General features: G+C 49.7%; 4 protein-coding genes across 4 annotated transcripts; 2 read left to right on the forward strand and 2 right to left on the reverse strand.

Moving 5' to 3' along the window:
- Positions 1 to 773: 773 nt before the first annotated feature.
- On the forward strand, positions 774 to 2,753 carry VFPPC_06335 (zinc c2h2 type domain-containing protein; the record flags this gene model as incomplete). The annotated part of the gene is made up of 1 exon (XM_018285382.1): positions 774 to 2,753. One exon carries the CDS (start codon positions 774 to 776, stop codon positions 2,751 to 2,753), a length of 1,980 nt encoding a protein of 659 aa, XP_018142494.1.
- Positions 2,754 to 4,876: 2,123 nt separating this feature from the next.
- On the forward strand, positions 4,877 to 11,150 carry VFPPC_06337 (kinesin; the record flags this gene model as incomplete). The annotated part of the gene is made up of 7 exons (XM_018285384.1): positions 4,877 to 4,941; positions 4,995 to 5,448; positions 5,499 to 5,555; positions 5,607 to 5,903; positions 5,960 to 6,143; positions 6,205 to 6,337; positions 6,392 to 11,150. The coding sequence occupies 7 exons, from the start codon at positions 4,877 to 4,879 to the stop codon at positions 11,148 to 11,150; spliced, it is 5,949 nt and encodes a 1,982-aa protein (XP_018142496.1).
- Positions 11,151 to 11,299: 149 nt separating this feature from the next.
- Positions 11,300 to 12,094, reverse strand: VFPPC_14014 (glycoside hydrolase, family 25, active site protein; the record flags this gene model as incomplete). Its single annotated transcript, XM_018291785.1, has 2 exons — positions 11,300 to 11,833; positions 11,918 to 12,094. The coding sequence occupies 2 exons, from the start codon at positions 12,092 to 12,094 to the stop codon at positions 11,300 to 11,302; spliced, it is 711 nt and encodes a 236-aa protein (XP_018142497.1).
- Positions 12,095 to 14,433: 2,339 nt separating this feature from the next.
- VFPPC_06338 (NACHT domain-containing protein) lies at positions 14,434 to 18,903 on the reverse strand (the record flags this gene model as incomplete). Its single annotated transcript, XM_018285385.1, has 7 exons — positions 14,434 to 15,161; positions 15,233 to 17,665; positions 17,717 to 17,899; positions 17,966 to 18,211; positions 18,270 to 18,489; positions 18,537 to 18,828; positions 18,887 to 18,903. The coding sequence occupies 7 exons, from the start codon at positions 18,901 to 18,903 to the stop codon at positions 14,434 to 14,436; spliced, it is 4,119 nt and encodes a 1,372-aa protein (XP_018142498.1).
- Between the last annotated feature and the right edge of the window lie 170 nt (positions 18,904 to 19,073).

A 19,073-nucleotide genomic window follows, 5' to 3' on the forward strand; every position in this document is an offset into this window, starting at 1 on the left:
ATTGCAGGACGGGCAAGTTGAAAACGTCTGCGGATGGCTTCACCAGACACATCGCCTATGAAAGGCTCCATGTCAATCAATGGAGCATACAAACGCGCAAGTCGCAAAGGTGCACCTAGGCGATTTGCCTGCGAGCATCCGGGTTGCGACAAGATTTATTCACGGGCTGAACACTTGCAACGCCATCAGTTGAACCGTGAGACATCCCCCGTCTATACCCCCCATCTGTACCACCTTGCCTCCAACATGTACCCCACGGAATGGAATGGATGAAGTTTTTCTTTTTGTATTCATTTCAGTTTTTATCAGTGTCACGAGTCCCCTGCTGACATTGCGCAGACAACCCAAAGGAAATATTTAGATGTGACATTGAGGATTGCGATCAAAAGTTTGTTCGCTTGGATCTGCTGGCTCGTCATAAGAAGAGACACACTGCTTCGTACACTCCGCGCAACAGAATTCCCAGCTTTGACACGGTCAGAGACCCCACGGTCATATCAAACGGAGCAAAAGCACATCATAATGGAACCGGTAGACACTCCTTCAGTCATCATCCGGTTGGAGCAGGACCTCACGACGCAGCAATTTTATTGACGCCAGAATCAAACACTGAACCTACATCTACTTCTTTACCACATGCTCACATAACAAATAACCAAAACCAATCGCAACCCGCATGGACTTCGCCTATTGACGAAAGAGCACCGCCTCCTCTCATTCCGCACAGACAAAGCTTCTATGGGACGGAACCTCCAGGGCTTCCCGAACCTGCCATGGTGGCATTTCAAAATGTGGGATACGGGACTGACGACCAAATGGCGCAGCACAACTTTGCAGCGTGGTTGTTTGATCCCCAAACTACATACAACGACTTCAGCGTTGCGAGCTTACCGTTCCTCGAAGGTGGATTAGAATCCACCTTTAACAACAATATCCATTATGACTACGAGTCCCTCAATAGCCTGTCTCCAATGGACCATACGAACCGCCATGGCGACGTGCCGGATGACTGGATGACAGAATCACGGCGGCAAGATTTACTGTACTGGTTCCAGCTTTTTCGGAAGAAGCAACCCAGATATGACAATTTGATGCCAAACCTGGTGCAGGAAAGCGGCGGCGACTTACCGGCCCTCAACCTGGACATGATCCGTGACTGCTTGAAGGAGTTTTGGGATAATGTCTCGCCGCGGCTGCCTATTGTTCACCAACATACGTTTTCTCCAAACCGGTGTTCGATCTTCTTACTACTGGTCATGATTTCTCTAGGTGCTGCATCTCTCAAAAGTCGAGATACCACCGGTCAACTGACAGAGTACGGGGCATTTGCCGATGTCATCATCTGCAGCGTACGATGGGAAATCCTGACATCGGACGACTCTGCACCTCCGGCCGCTCTTTGGGTTGCCCAGGCATTGTTACTTTTGGAATTTTACGAAAAGCTCTATACTACTCGACGATTACACGAAAGAGCGCACATTTATCACCCCGCGTTTTTGACATTACTTCGTCGAGGGAGCCCCTTAATAGGTAGAACTGGAAGCGAATCCCCTGGAGAACCCGAGGATATCCGTTCAGATCGACCTACGCCCGCACCAGGGATGGTACTCGACTCAAAAACATGGTGGGTTCGATGGGCAGAAACCGAGTCGATGCATCGGGTCGTCTTTGCCGCCTTCATGCTGGACATTATTCACGCCGCCATGTTCGGCCACTCTGCTGACATGGCGGCCCATGAAATCCGCCTCCCCTTACCGTGCGATGACAACCTCTGGACGGCCAGCAGCCCAGACGTTGTTCGTCAACTTGACGCCAATTTCCGCATGTACGGCGTTAAACAAGTTTCCTTCCTCGACGGCCTCAAATCCGCCCTCCACGGCAAAGAAGTCAAGACACATTCCTTTGGCCGAATGATCATCATCTCTGGCCTCCTCAGCGTAGGCTGGCATCTCTCTCACCGCGAAACACACCTAAAATGGCTTGACCTCCGCGGTCCGTCCCCCGAAACACACGATAACTGGCGAAAACTGCTCCTCAAGGCATTCGGCAGCTGGAAAGAATCCTTCGATATTGCCATGTCCGACTCGGTCACTGACGCGCCGGGCCATCGGCCGGTACCCAACGGCCCCATCAACAGTGCCTCGTTACTTTTCCATCTCGCGCATATCAGTCTACATGCCGACATCATCGACTGCCAAGTGTACGCAGGTGCTCGGCGACTTCTCGGACGCAAGGTCTCAACGAGAGACTACACCAACGCCGTAAAGCGCATGGGGACATGGGCAAAACAAACATCTACACGTCACGCCATCTTACACGCATTCAAACTGCTCTACCGTGTGCTCGTGGATCCCCACCCCCGACGGCGAAACTCTCCGCACCCCCCGGACTCTCCGGCAGTCCAATACTCCCTTCGAAATGAGACGGATCCCCATCGTCCCTGGATCATGTATTATTCAGTCTTGGCGATCTGGGCATTCGTCCAGGCTGTAGGGCGGCCGCCTGGCAAGGGGTTTCCGTTGCGAGCGTCGCAAATGACACAGAGTACGTATGCTCGCATGGCGGAGTACTTGTCTGGAGTGGCAGCCTTGCAGGAGCTGGATGGGACGACGGTGGCGAATCTGCATGAAGGACTGCCGGAGTTGTTGGAGACGATGGAAGGGATTTTGGAGGAGGCGGATACGGAAATCTTGGTGGAAGCGAGGGATAGGTTGGGAGTCTGCAAGGAGATGCTGCTAGGAGGATCGAGATGATATCCTGAAAAAGTACGCTGATTTGTAAGATTCTGGGAGGAAAAGCCAGGTACATATGTGATGTATAGACATGATTCACGTATTTTTAATCGAGGACACGAGGATGATGATGCAACTGCTTTGCTGAACAATCGTTGTACAAAGTGGAGTGTTTGGCGGGACTCGGAAACATTCCGGTGACTTACCTTGAACACATATAAAAAACAACATTCTCGCAAAACACCGTGCACAAAGGATTTATGTCATCGCCAGCGAATAGATATGATTGCGCTGTGGCCGTGTACGATTCTGATATCCTTTTCTTTTGTAATTTTGGCGCGGGCGGGCTATACTTGTCCTAATCCACGGAGTATGGGGCATCTACACACATACGAGCACAGTTACGTCTATCATCATGGACATCTCGATGTCCACGATCACGAGCACAGTCATGGGCATAATCATGTACAGGCGCATGGTCATAATCATGGCCACAAGCACGATCATAGCCACGGTCACAACCACTGCCGTGAACATGGCCACATGAGTCTGGGCGATCGGAACAAAGAACACTTTGAGTATGTACGCAGAAACTTACCTCGCCGATCAATATCTAAAACTACATAGTGGCGTGGCCGCAACCATGTTCCAGACACCGTGGGTTGCCAAACTTTTGGAGCAAATTACTCAAGAGCTACAAGGTAACTTTAACTGGATCGACGAGGCGAGAACAAGCGGCAACAAGGAGACCAAATTGTTGGACTATGCCTGCGGAAATGGCATGGTATCACGGGTACGTACCAACTTATAATCTTTCACGGCGTAATCTAATTCGATATAGGCGCTCGCTTCCCGGGTCGACAAAATCCGTGGCGTCGATATATCCCCCCAAATGGCCAAACAATACAACCTCATCGCCCGAGAAAACTCCTTCTCCCCAGAGAAAATGTACGCTATAGAAGGAAATATACTAGATACGACTGCTCCCCAACAACTAGATTCAGAGGAATACAAAAAGTTTGACTTTGCAATCATGAGTCTGGCGCTACACCACGTCGATGATGCGGAGGGCATGATTCGCAGTCTGGCGGAGAGATTGGACGACGGTGGTGTTCTGGTGATAGTCGACTGGGTTGCGCCGTCGGAAGCTGGCCGAGATGTTGCTGCGCTGAAAGACTCGGCGGCTGGGCATACGGTGTCGCATTCTGGCTTTAAGGAGGCTGATCTGAGGAGGATGTTTAAGAAGGCTGGTTTGGGGAATTGGGGGTGGAAGTGGTTTGAAGAGCTGTCGGATGTGCCTAGTGGGATTGGGGGTGTACAGCAGGGGTTTTTGGCGAGAGGAACGAAGGGGAAGGGGAAGTGAGTTGTGGAATGTGGTTGGAGGTATGGTGGTGATGGTTGTGCGGGACGGATAGATGACGTTTAGAAGTAGGGAGTAGACTTTGCGGTTACTGGGTGTTTGCGGCACACTAGGGTTAGAGGTTTAGTTTGCCGTGATAGAGTTTGAAGTGTTGATGATAATGCCTTACGTCGTTTGCTTCTAGGTCATGTACTCAATTAAAATTCGTGTGCGTCGTTGTTGACAGGTAAATATGCAATCAACAAGTGCCAACTGTTGTGTGGTGGATAGATGTCATGGATGCGCCTGCCCGATTTGTAGTTGGTGTCTGGTGCCTCCTGCCGAAACTTGGGACTGCCAATGTATCCTCCACACATTGTCACAACTCGCGACCGCCCACTTGTCGCGTGGCATGCGCCAAACGATATTCCTCCAGGTATTCGGTGAATCATGCGGCTATCTCTTGAGCAGGTCGTAATGACAGCCGTATCTTACGTCTGGTGGCGACAACCGGAAATACGGCCCAGCTAGCTGCAAGCTATTGAGACCTGGAGCCAATTATTGTGGTCTTATGCACAATTCATGCAGCCACGCCGCGCTGAAACGCAGCTGGTCCTCAACTTCTGAGCCAAATCAACAAAATAGGTGAGGCTGACAGGCCAGAGTGTAGCATCATGGTCGGGATCTCTTGCAATAGCCTCGCTTAAAAGCTCGCCGTGCCGGCCTGACTTGGCCAGCACGTCGTTTCCCTTTGTGAGGATGAAATGCGGGAGTCAGAAGTTTGATCTGGTAGAATCGTCTCGTCATGCCGGTTGCAAAGCAGGACTATGGTCTGACGCTGGTTTATGAAGGGCCGAACCCGACAGTCGAGTGAGTTTGGCGTTTCCCGATCCAATTCCGCTCAATCAGCTAAACCCGCACAGCATCGTCTTTGTCCATGGCTTATTCGGCAAGCCCAGGTCGACATGGACCTTCAAAAATGCCCAAGTAGCCCCGGGAGAGAACGCAACGGCTTCTGCGAACAAAACAACTGCACCCTCGCCACCAGAGACTGTCAACAACGACGGTTCTGCAAACGCGGTTGTCGGTGCTGGTCCTTCAGCTTCCGCGAATGACAATGGCAAACGATCCAAAGAGGGCCGGAGGTTTTGGAAAGGCATCACCCTGAATTTTAAATCCAAACCGGCTACGCCAACAAAGAATGTGTTTTGGCCTGCCGATTTACTTCCTGACGCAATACCCGCGGCCAGGGTCTTTACCTGGGGATACGATGTGGACATAGATCACCTCCTTTCATCTGCTGGACATGCCACCATATTTCAGCATGCTCGACAACTGGCTCAAGACATTGCGGATGTGAGAGTCCAGCCGGAATTGGTATGCTGCTCCGATTACCTGCACCGAGCAACATTAACTTGCATTCCCAGCAATCTAGGAAGCTTATATTCGTTGCACACAGCTTGGGAGGCATCGTCGTCAAAGATGTACGTATATTGATCATCGAATCTTCTGGGAGATACTGATGTTGAGTCCAGATGCTCAACTACGCGCAATCTACGCAAACAAAAAGATTGAAGGAGATTCTTGAGTCGACATTCGGCGTCATTTTCTTTGGAACACCTCATCGAGGATCACCAGTGGCAACCTTGTCCAAAATTGCACATAATATTACAAAAGCTATGGGCAAAAATCCTGCAACTAAGACGCTTGCAGACCTTGAGATAAACTCGGAGACATTGGATAGGATCTCAACCTACTTTAAACAGCTGCTTGAGACTAAAAAGATAAACATTCATACATTCCAAGAAGAAATGCCCATGTATGGAGTCATGGTAAGATAGCAACCAGACCAAGATCGACACAGGCGCGACTTCTAACAAATGTACAGGTTGTCCCTCAGTTTTCTTCAGTCTTTGAAGGATATGGCGAAGAGACGGGAATAATTCATGCGGATCACCGCGGAATGACCAAATTTTCCGGCGCAAGCGATAAAGGCTTTATGCGAACAAAGGCGGTCATGGAACGTTGGGCAACAGAGATCAAAGACGCTGCGAGTCAGCAGCCGCCTCCTGGTAGGGTAGCCACCCCTCAGTAGGAAGTGTGTTCTAACTGAGATGTATTTAAACTCTGTAGTTACAAAGACTCCATTCTTGGTACCATTTGCCAGGGACCCGGACTTTATGGGACGGCGCGATATTCTTCAGAGCATAAAAGCAGGGTTCGAAAAATACCCAACCATGGCTCTTCATGGTCTTGGGGGCATTGGGTAATTTGTACTTCTCCATCCTCCCCGGACTATTGCTCATCAAAGATTTCGCAGAAAGTCTCAAATAGCCATAGAGTTCGCATACCAGGCACAAGAGGATAGCCCTTCGACAATGGTGCTCTGGGCTCACGGCGCCGACGCAAACCGTTTCAGGGACTCTTATCGATCCATTGCAGCCAGACTAAACCTTCCTGGTGTTGATGACCCTAATGCCCCGATATTATCGCTTGTATGCAGTACTCTTTCGGACCCGCGCATTGGCTCATGGCTTCTCATTCTTGACAATGTGGACGATATTTCGGTATTCAGGAACCCGAGCCGGGATATCCCTGACTTGCCGAATGCACGAGAGAGAGATAACCGTCCGCTGCGGGACTACCTCCCTGTATCGCCGAATGGAAAACTCCTTGTTACATCAAGAAGCAAAGCCTTTTCCCTTGAATTATTATCGGTACAGTCGCAGGCATGTCTCATAGCGGTGCCTCCTATGGTATCGGATGACTGTATGAAGCTCCTCTTATCCAAAATCCCCCCAGAGAGCACCGGGAGTGAAGACGATAGACAAGAACTCATTCTGGAGCTAGAAAATCTCCCGCTAGCCATATCGCAAGCCGCAGCATACATCAACCAGAATTCGGATTTCATTAACGTTCCTAAATATCTTGAAGAGTTTCGCCAGAGCGAATCTAGTCGTCTCAGTCTATTGAAAGAAAATATCCAGGATCTCCGGCGAGATGAGCGGCCAAACTACTCCGTTCTACGCACATGGGATATGTCCTTTGAACATATCCAAAAGAACTGGCCAGTCTCGGCCAAAATGCTTTTCATTATGAGTATTTATTCCTCTCAGAACATTCCCGAGAAACTCTTGATGAAGTCCATTTCTGAAAATGAGAGTATGCGAACCGTCCTCGGGCCGCTACGGCAGTTTCACCTCATCACTGTCCACGCTGATCTACAGGTATACGATCTGCATAGGTTTGTTCAGCTTGCCACAAGGACGTACCTCCAGAATATTGATGAGCTTGGCAAATTTCGTTCCATCGGGGTAAAGGCCCTCCTCAGCTCCTTGGAGAACATCCCTGCTTTGCCTCCCATGGAACTTCGATTGGCGTACATGAACTACTTGTCGCATGCCAATGAAGTGTCCGATCACGAATTTACCCAATTGGATGACATTGAAGCTACATCTCAGCTGCTATCACGCATGGCTGTTCTTTGGACCAACAGCGGCGACCCGTGGAAGGGACTTGCCGCATCGACACGAGCAATCGAGATGAGTAAAAAGTACTCTGACCCTGGTTCTGCCGAGATGGTCACTCGATTAGCAGTTCACGGCTATTGTCTGATAGAATCAGGTAATCCAGCCATGGGGGAGTCTATTTTACGGGAAATGTTCGTCGCGGTCGATAGTGAAGCCACTGGCGATGATTGGAAGAATCACAGCTTCTTGGGGTTTGTTATCAGATATCGTTGTCAGCTTGCTATTTCCCTGGAGCTTCAGAGCAAGTTTGCAGGCGCGATAGATGAAGTCAAAAGAACCCTAGAACTAATCGATTCAGCCGAGCTGGATCTTCAGGACTCTTTGTACCAGCTCAGAATCCGTCTTTGCAATTCTCTATGGCAGCAACAAAGACTGATCGAAGCCAGGGAACTGGCTGAGAAATTTCTCACAGACCTCCAAAGCACAACAATATCGAACTCGGCGTATTTTATGTTTCAGCTATTGCGCTTGCTCTTGAACATCTCCATGCAGACGAGGCGCTATGGAGAAGCAGAGACAATACTTGTTCGACTGGAGTCCATGATCGATACTCAGTTTGGCGACAAGAGCTTCAATGGCATCATAATGTTACATGACAAAGCGATTCTGAAAATGCGTCTTAATGACTGTGATGCTGCCCTGGGCGAAATCGAAAAATTGGAAGCCATCACGAAGGAAATATACGGTGATGGCATGCCCTCTTTTCTTCTGACAACATTGTCCGTAAAAGGCGAGATGCTGGAAAAGGTAGGACGGTACAGTGAAGCTCTTGCACTCCGAGAAAAGTTGCTTCGGATCCGTACGGAGGCTTTTACACCGTATCACAGGCATACAATCCGGGCTAGGATCGCGGTCGCCAGCAGTCTCAGTGCGATGGGTCAGATTGAACGTGCCTTGGAAGTAATGCAAGAGCCTATTGGGACACTGCGAAGAATGGGAGAACCTGCTAGACCGGAGGCTGCTCTGTGTATGGTACAGGAATCGGACTACCTGATGCAATTGGGCCGTTCGAAGGACGCCATTAGTGTAAGCCGAATGTGCGTGGAGATGTGCAAAGACTTACCGGAGTCCGAATTGGAGGTGGAAATGACGTGCCTCTTCAACTGCGGCTGCCAACTGAAGGATACTGGATCGTATGAGGAAGCATCCAGAATGTTTCGCCTCACACTAGACAAAATGAAAACGATTCGACCAGAGGTGGATGGAGATATATCTTCCATCACAGAGAAACTTGCCGTCTGCTTGGAAAACAGCAAAGAGGTTGAAGCAGCTGAGTTACTGTTCAGACAAATGCTGCAAACAACGACGGGGACACTGGGGCCGCGCCATGACGAGACCTTTCTTTGGCAACAGCGATTGGCATGTTTCTTGAATAGACAAAAGAAGTTTGAAGAAGCAGAGAGAATCTTTAAAGAAGCTCTGGAGGGATCCAGAATAGCCCTCGGATCGCATCACTTCCGTTCAATGGCAATACAGGCCGATACTGCGCTGCACTACCGAGACTGTGGGAAACCAAAATTGGCGGAAACACTGGATAGAGAAGCCCTCAAGTTGAGACAGGAAGCCAAACCCCTTAACGAGTTTGACGTCTTTCAGAGCATGAACAATCTGGCAATGACGCTCCATGACCTCGAAAAGCACGAGGAAGCAGCGGCACTCCTGGTCCAATCCATTGAGGGGCGTACACAGAGGTTTGGTGGTTGCAATAAAGAAACAGACTTTTACCGAGCCAATCTTTTAACAGTCCGAATGTCGCAGCGGGATTGGAGCAGTGCCGAGACGCTGTGCAATGTGATTATTGACTTCAGAACGCACTTCTTTGGGGCCTGTCATACCGACACTTTGAGCATTATCAAGAAAAGAGTTTGGGTTTGGGATCATACGCAGCAATGGCAGAGAATGATGGACTCGTTTGATGATATCATGGCTCTCTACGATGAGGGGCGCGGCAACAAGGACGCAGAAACGGTATCTGTACGAATACGGCTTTGTCGCGCCTTTTGCGAAACCGGAATGATGGAGAAAGCTGAAATGATACTGTTGCCGGTTTATGACGTGGTTGTGAGTGGTGGGATATCAGCTACTGATGCGAGCTTCTTTTCCTTGAGATACGGCACGGTGTTAAGGGCCAAACGCCGCTTTGTTGACATGGAAGAATTCGCTCGGCAGCTCATCTCGATGATGGAAACGCATTTCCCAGAAGCACATGATGGTCATTCGTCTCCGAAAATTATATTGACCAATGCTCTCGAGCTCCAAGGACGATTTTTGGAAGCAGCAAGAGTACAACACGACGTAGCCCTTCAGAAAGAAGTTGCCGATGGCTACGAGTCAGAATATTTCCAAACATCCTTGAGGGTGTACTTTCAGCTGGTTGCCAGTCCGTTGGAAATTGATGAGGCAACTGTGAAGGACCTTTGTATATGGAAAGAGAAACTACTCAAATGGTGTATCAATCCAGGTAAAATCCGAGAGTCTCTGGTTATTCTGGCGAGGGTCCTACGGAACCAGGACCACCCGGATAGTATTGACATATTCCGCGTCTGTCTGAAGCACCAGGAAGAGGCAGGCCCTTACAAGGATCAGCTCAAATTGATGTCTGCGAAGAAGGAATTACAATGGGCGCTCACTCGAACGGAACGCAGAAAAGAGGCTTTGAATGTGGCGAAGGAGATGCAGGGAGACTGGAGACAATATCTAGCATCCCACCCGGAGGTTGAGGAGCCCGCGTATGTCAGAATTTTTCTCGGCTACAGTCTTATATACTATGGGAAATGGTATGAAGCTGAGATGCTGGCGGAAGCGCTCTACCATGAGTGTCGCAACAAACATGGGGAGGATCACAATGACACGTTGGACGCCTTGCGTCTGTTTGGTGCCGCTCAGCTAGCGTGCGGGCGGTATCCTCAAGCTGTGAAGAGATACTCGGTGGCCTTGGGTAAGCACGAGTCTAAAGAAAAGACGAGCTCAGTGCTCTTATCAATCGTACGGGGGATGCTCGTTGAGGCGTACATGAAAGCCGGCGCGTACGATAAAGCAAAGGCTCTTGCTGATGAGCCCTTTGTGAATGATGCGACGTACAGTGGCCCGAGGAAGCGACATGAAATCAGAGCAAAACAACGCAGGTCTGCTGCTTTGGCCAAATTAGGTCATTTTGATGAAGCAATGGGGCTAGCTTTGACGGCGCTCAAAGAGTTTCAGCTGCTGCTGGGACCAAACGCCGAGTGGACGGTTGAAAGCATCGTTCTCGTGGCGCAGATTCATTTCGAAAGAGGCGAGTTGACAGACGCTAAAGAATATGGCATGAGGGCGATTGTGAGATGCCGGCGGATGGACGTGCTGCACAACGCTCTGATGGCGAATTGTCAAATCCTGCTTGGTCGTGTGTATGCGTCCCAGGGATTGCTAGAAAGATCGCTGGTGATGTTTCGGCGAGCCTGGATAGATTGCATGGAGATGTATCACGACGATCACCCGATTTTGATTGAGGCTCAGAGAGAAACGGTCATTGCCACAGCAAAGTGGTATAAATTGGAAAGACAAGAGTGAGGTAGTCACAAATAAACCTGATTCACTCAAGATTCTCACGCTCTTATTGACCATGTTCAATGCAATTGATCATCCATATAATGTACAGTGTATTGCCCAGTCTTATCAATCTGATATACAGTCTATGTACAAGTACAAAGAAACACCCCTTAACCAGTAGCAAGCTTCTTCAAGCGAGTAAGATCACCATTAAAGATATCAGAATCACCGCTCCAGGGACTCTTATCGCTATTCTGCCAGATCGTCTGCGCAGGCCACCCACCAGGTATAGTACCAGGCGAGCTGGCATACCGCGCCAGCACCAACGGGCACGTATCCTTGAAGGCCTTGCTATTCCCCGTGCAGGAAGACCACCACGAGGGATTGGTATACAGCATAGGATACCGCGTCGTCTTCTTGTGGTACGTTTCAGCAAACTCCTTGATCCAGGCGACCATGGCAGAGTGCGACAGGCCCCAGCACTGGGGGTGTCCCTGCTCCGACTCGAGGTCCACCATGCCGGGGAGCGTGATGCCGTCCTTGGACCAGCCACCGCCGTGCTTGACGAAGAATTCGGCTTCGGCGGAGGCCTTGTTCTGTCCGGGGTGGGCGAAGTGGTAGGCGCCGCGGATGAGCTTCGCTTTGGTGGCGCCGGTGTAGTGCTTGGAGAAGGTTTTGTCGGTGTAGCTGATGCCTTCGGTTGCCTGGGTGTGTTAGTTGGATTGTCAAAGAAGTCTGAATTTGAGAGGGAGGTTGGATTGTGAGGAGGAAGGAAGAGGGAAATGTACCTTGATGATGACGAAGCGGGCGCCGCCTGCGTAGGCTTTGGCAAAGTCTACGTTGGACTGGTAGCCGGAGATGTCGAAGCCTTTGACGGTGGCGGCTCGTTCTTCGATTTCGATGGGGGAGGCGGCGACGGAGCCGACGAGGGCTGCGAGGCCGAGGGAGATGGCTGTGGTTTTCATGGTGATGGTTGTGGTGGTAGTGATGGAGGTGAGATGAGATGTGATGATGGGGAGGGTGAGGTGGTTTTATATGCTTGGCGGATGGTGATCGGTCAGGGTTATGGATGGAAGTAAAAGTAAGAATGTTCCATAAATAAATGAGTTGGGCCGTTGGATTTGCGAGCTGAATTGTGTTCAGGACGAGGATGGTGATGTTGTGGAGTTGGATTGTGGTCAGCAATGCATGTAATTGTCCGAGTGTTCAAACCATCTGCGTTCAAGTAACATTAACTTACGCTTATAGGTGGCAGATGCTGGCTAGTTTATTCATGACTGTAATGTATGGCTAGCCACAGTGATATCGCATGAAATGGTAGGTAATGCCAACGAGCCTCGAACATCGTTCAATGCATGACGCTTCACACGCATCATCTAATATCGCCCTGCATTCTCAAATGGGAAAAACCTCGCAAAGCTAGACCCTGCATATCATTGCCACCTCTAGCGGGAATCGGACGATCGGACCCCATCTTAACGGCCACCATAACGTCTTACTTTGCTTGGGGGGAAGAGCTGAAAGACGGATCAAGTTTGGCGGACGGATCCTTGTAGATTGGTGTGTCTGGTCCAATGATGGAGCGGGTGTTCCTGCGCCATTTGCAGGGGCGGGAATAAATAGAAACATTGTGGAGGGGGATCGGTGATGCCAAGGGTGAGTTGCGCCGCTGATGTTTACTTGTTTCTAGAAATAGATGTTTGTTACTTTGGGCGTTTGGTCCGTTGAGATTGGAGGCGAGTGTTTGCTTGGATGTTTTGTTGGTGATGTTGACTTGGGTGACTGGGATGACAATGGTGGTTGAGTTGGGAGTTTGGTAAGGTGGACTGACGACTTTGATTCAATTGATACAGAGAGACGGGAAATAGTTGAGCAGATAAACATTGAACATTTAATATAGATGAATGGATATAAACGTCTGCAATCGCCAAGAAGTCAGATCTCTGCGATGCAAGCCATCTCTTGGCGTAGGGAACAGGCCGGACAGGAGGGCTTGGCAACAATGTGCGACGTGAGAAGTCGGAATAATGCAGCCAACATCACAATATCATGTCAATTTTATAATTAATGTGTCTCAGTGATAAAGTTTGTCCTTGACGTTGATGTTTGTGTCTAAGCAGTAGGACAACGTCGCCTGAAATGAGTCTCTGAGACTAAGTTCGGATGCGTACCTAGGTAGTTAGCTGTGGCACAACCAGTATTGATTTAATCACTCCGAGTGTATAAATGCTTCCCAGACAGCTGAGAATGTGTAAAAGGTCAACTGGTTGATTACCAAACAGTCAAGTTTGTGTTACTGTTGTTGGCGGCCGCATAACAGGCGGCCAGGCTCCAACCAACCAGGCCTTTTCCAAGCCTGCAGTGCATGACGCACACAGCCTTGTGCATATCTTGCTGGTGTGCATCATGATTTAAGGCATGTGGCAAAAATGAGGAATATCGCCATAGAAAATAAAAAGATAAAATGGCAAAAAACATATAACACCAGGTATTCGCTGGTCGTCACCGACCCAACTACTAATCCGGCGCTCGCATGGTTATCGCTCGGAGATCAGACGGGATCCAGATTTTTCATGCGGCTATGGTCATATGTACTGGCTTAGGTGAAAAATTGACTTATAACAGGACACGGACTGATAGTGGCAATTGGTCTTAGATTACGGAGTGCATGACTTGTATTTATGAGCCTTGGACATATAATTTATAAAGCTGGCATAGTAAGTTTATCCAGGTGTGTATGTTAGATGGCCCTCTCCTCTAAGCGTATGCACTGTGGACGAAGGGCGGTGTGAGTTACCATTGAAGCTGCACTACTATACTTGGCACCAGACTTTTTGAGTCGCCTCGCACCTGCCTGAAGGAACCACCAAGGCATGCCCTGTCGATAGATCTGCTGGGCTTCAATGTTGCTTTCTCCCCGCACTCTGCTTTTCTCCAGACGTCTCTTCAAGGCTATGTTTGTGGCTAATACGTGCAGATGATGCGTATCAGAAAAGTCGTGGAACTGATGTCTGGCCATCTTTCTCTGCAGTGGCAGAGTAGCCCAGTTTTGGGGCAAGCTTTGGCTGGGTAAGACGCCAAAGCTTCAGTCCACCTCGTTTCTCAAGGTTGCGTGACAATCCTACTGACCATAACATCTGGTTCGCCCAGTTCTTGAGAGGATCTGCACAATCTCAGCATGTGGTGGTAGAGGAGCAGCCTGAAGAGCGTTGCCAATATCCTCAGCCGCGCAAACGCAATGCGCTTCGAGAATCGACATGCACGACAGCATTGAAACTTTCGACATGTTCACAACCTGCTCGACTCATCCTTCGCGGTGCTCACCTGTCTCTGTCTCGGAAGTCTTGCTGTCTGTATGTCTTCTTTTGGCCACTTGTTCGCCTGTAAACCAGGACAGCCTTTTCTTGGCCTTGTGCTCAAGATCAAACCCTTCGGCCGCATACTTGCCTTCACTCATCACCTTTGGTATCGTTTCATGAGCTCGACGCAGAACCAGAGGAAGTTGCTCTGTCGGCTTTGTCTCACCGACAGCAGCGATGCTGTATGTCTTGAAGGGCCGATCTTCCCGATCCAAGAAAAGAACTCGACTCGAAGGGCTTTGATCGTCAGCCAAGTTTAGCAGGATTGCTTGGTGGTCCCCCGAGATTGATTGAGGGAGTCGAGCAACCATCTCAGCTTCCATGACACCGTCTTCGCGAAGGGTCGCTAGCACAACGCCCCCTTCTGAACTCTCTAGCTGTGACACGGAACGTAATCCTGACTTGTCTACGTGGCAGCTCAATTCTCGCGACTTTTGCACTGGCGGCTTGTTCGTTCGGTACGGGAGGCGAGAATCGAGTACCTTGCCAGGGGAGGCGATCTGTCCAAGAGCATCGTCACCTGTCAATTTCTCTGTAATTTGGTGACCGTCATAAACGTCAGGGAGTGTGTTGGGATCCCAGTCGTTGAGGCGCTCATTGCAAAAGAATTGGCCGTCATAGTCGAAGACAAGCTTTTCGGGGCATGAGTCAATATACCTGAATCTTCGTTTCCCTATAGAGGCAGGTCAGCATATGGAAAGGTTTATAGGCATGGAACGGGTGTGAGTATGAAGTGATCATTACCCGGCGCTTCAAAATTCCAAATCCCTGCCCCGTCTTCCATGTACACTCCCAAAGTGGACTGCGCCTTCATTGTGTCGTCTATTATGGGAGATCGAAATTTAATGACAACAATTGGGTATTTGGGGTGTAAAAGCGCACACCACTCCCCTTCCATGTCGTTCGTATACACGGGCTTGAATGCCAACGACGCGACGTGGCGGTACGATGCGCGTGGGCTCGTCGAAATGCTTGTGTCCTCGTACACAGTGACAAGCCTGAGATGGCAGCTGGTTCCTGGGGCGACATCGACCAGTCCGTTAGATTTGTGTATTGTCATCAAGTATCGGCCCGTGTCTGACACTTGGATGTCGTACTTGAATTGGAAGTCTTCGAGACCAAATTTGAACGGCCCATGACGCCAGGCATTTCCTGTGAAGTCAATGAACTGGGTAGCATTATCTGCACAAAAGTTCGTCGAATCGCTTTCCGAGAGACGAATATCGACCACACACCCGGGTGCAACAGCCCGTTGAAGATCCGCCGTGAGAGCCACGGGGCATTGAAAGGAGTGCAGCAGGGCGTCAGCTCCTAAGTCGCCGCTGTAGAGAAAGGGCTTGAGGCAACTTCTTGGTACCCTCAGATTGATCTCGTTCAACTTCACGTTCGGCTCCATTGACCATAGTTCAAACAAGACGGCGCTGCAAGCACCCTCATGTTGTGAGATGTGTAGTCGAATCAGACCGAGACGGGCACCATCGCTTGAGATCCGCGTCTTGAGATGAATAGAGGTAAAGCTAGGGTCGACCTCTGCATCGAATCGCGCAACAACTTTGGCTCCTGATATTCGTTGCCAGAATAAGGATTCATTGAATGCAGATATACTTGGCTCCCATATTTCGTTGGGTTCCTGTTTGAGAACGTGCGCCCAGGACGAGTTGATTGCATCCAGACTTTTTGACAGCTGCATCAATGTCTTCCAGGCAGTTTCCCAAGCGGCCTTCAGATGCGCATCAAGACGTAATGGTAGACGGGGGCCGTCTTTCAAGAACGCATCACGGGACCCGTGGCGGATGACTGGTGGTCGACCGAACACCCATGACGCTTCAATCCAGGCCATGACGGACGGTTTGCTTGACAAGAAGGATGATGCTAGTTGAACAAGTGTGCCGTCAGGGGGATGTTCTGATAAAGCAGCGACCGTCTCCATGCATTCCAAGGCATGGAAGCTCCAAAACTCGGTCGCATAATCCAGAAACGGATATTGCTTGACTACGGATTCGCGATCCGGAGTTATACGGCTAGAGCCAGCCAATGGTTCAGGTGTCACGGTATGGTAGAGATAGGAAAGACATCGACAAGCCAATGATACATGACTTCTGTGGCTGTCCACCATGAACTCGGATAATACATCGCAACCATCAGCACTCCGGCCTTTCGCCTGCCCAAGGTACTCAATGATGGATAGATGCACGAAGCGAACAAACCCTTTTTGATCTATTTCCATCAACGCCCCAGACAAGAGTCCCAGGTTTCGAGCGAAGCCCGGAATCAAGTCATCTAGCTCAAGGCTCCTATCCAGCGGGATAGCTATAACATGTTGAAGCTCTATAATGTGCAGCGGACGAATCGAATGCATCACAAGCTCAAAAACCTGCACTGTGCTTGAACGAGCACTACTGCCTTTCTGGATCAGGCTCTTCAGAATCGCGTCGTAAAGCAAGTCGAGACCCTGAAGGCGATTGAGATTTTGAAGAGCATGGCGCCGTTCTCGGGTGGAAAGATGAGGTGATTGAATGTATTCGACAAATAGTAACGCCCAGAGAAACATTCCACTTGCTCTTTGTGCTATCTGATCAACCATTTCATCCAAGTCGTACAGCTGTGGCAGCAGACCTGAATCAAGGATACTCATGATTCTTGGGCGCAGAAATAGGCAAATATCGTCGAGGTTAAGCGCACTGTCTAGATGTAGCGTTGCGGTACTACTCTTCATAGTCCCCGGAAGCATCACAGATGGTCTGCTGAATAGAGCAACCGAAACTGTGGCAGAACCGCCCCGGATGACATCCAAGCAGCGCCAAAACTGCATCTGGTCCTCGCATTCGTCAATTCCGTCCACAATAAGGATCAGATGATCCAGCCGTTGGATCAGGAGACATAATACGGCTAGGATCTCGTTGTCGGACGCCACAGGTTGGCCGCTGGCCTTGGAACTTTCGCGGAACAACAGAAAGCAATCCATGACATCTGGGTCGAAAGCGGGCATGATATTGAAGAGTTGCATGAGAACGGCTCTCCATACTGCTCCGCTCGATACACTGTCTCGCCTTTGCTTGTTGAAGTAGAAAAAGGTGAGGGCGACTCGACCATCTTGCTGGTTGGCTGTGTGGTGACGCTTCTGCAGGGTCTCGATGAGGGTTGTGCAAAGTGTTGTTTTGCCGAAACCAGGCTTTCCTATCACGAGGTGAGTAATCTGTGAGTGATAAGTGTGCCAAATCTACTGACCTAGCACCCATAACACTTGGGGTGACGCGCATTCATTCTCTTTATGCGAAATCCACTGAGACACAAGTTCGTGGTCAATAAACCATTCAGTGCTATCCAATTCTCGTTGTCTTTGGGCAATTTCGAAGAGAGTAAGCCACGCTGGCGAGTTGATCCACGCCTGGAGGCTATGATTGATGAAGTCTACACGGCATTGTAAGTTTCCTTGCTGGCATCATGTTGAACCAGGACAAGATAAATAGCACATACCGAAATTTCTCCACGTAGCATGGCGGTCATCTTCAAACATCTCCTTCTCAGAGAACTTTTTCAGAATGCGGTCTATCTTTTCCGCAGTCTCCAGCTGTTCCATGCCGGTGCAGGTAGATATCTCCAACTCGACGAGCCTTTGGTGCTCGTCCCATCTTCTGAGCAGTACGTCATACCGAACATTGAAGGGATTCAGGGATGTTTTGTATAGTGAGTGGATGAAAGACCCTCTGATGGACAGAAATCCTGCAATATATAAACAATTCGACCTGTGACACGAGGATTTAGAGAAGAGCAGCCTCACCGGATCGCTTGCGAGAAAATATTTGACATATATCGAAACAGAACTGAATAAGGTCCGCATATATGTACGCCATTGCAGTAATCAGCCGGACAGGAGGTTGGCGGCCGGAATGGAGACTTGTCCATTTTCTAATGAAGTCTTCATATATGGGCAGTTTCAGGCTCATAGCCTGGAATAATTCGCACACACCTTTGAGAAACTGCGCATGATTCGTTCCCAGCTTCATGGTCTTAGTATCTGCCAAACTCACTCACGTCGACAACTTACCATGAATACGAGACGCAGAGAACCCCAAGCAATGGCGGCAAACTCTGGATGCGAAGAGACAAACAGGGAAACAATCTCGAAGAATGGGTCCAGTCGTTCGGCTAGTGCTGAGACGCCTTTGCAGCATCGCATCAGGGTGCTTTTTTGGCTGGGATGGTTTTGCGCTTGACTTTGGACTGCTGTTAACATGGATTTGGCGTTGGGGTATTCCTGGAAGATGTCGAGCTGCTCTTTTGACAGGGACGATCGGAATTCGGTGCATGCCATGTTGAAGATTGACACGGGGTCGGCACTGGATGTGAATGAGCGGCCTGGGTTTAGATGGAGATTTTGGATAGCCTGCGACATACCTGGGCTCCGAGTCCATCTCGACATGCTTGTCGCGGTATTGGTAACACGGTGGACGATTCATATTAATTGATGTGCCGATGCTCGAGAGCATCATGGGAGTTCAAGAGAAGGCATGATGAGATTACAGCCTCGCGCAGCCAATATATGCGACCACATGGAGTAGTGATAGTGAGGCTGATCTCACAG

This window comes from Pochonia chlamydosporia, chromosome 5 (genome assembly GCF_001653235.2).
Source record: "Pochonia chlamydosporia 170 chromosome 5, whole genome shotgun sequence".
NCBI lineage: Eukaryota > Fungi > Ascomycota > Sordariomycetes > Hypocreales > Clavicipitaceae > Pochonia > Pochonia chlamydosporia.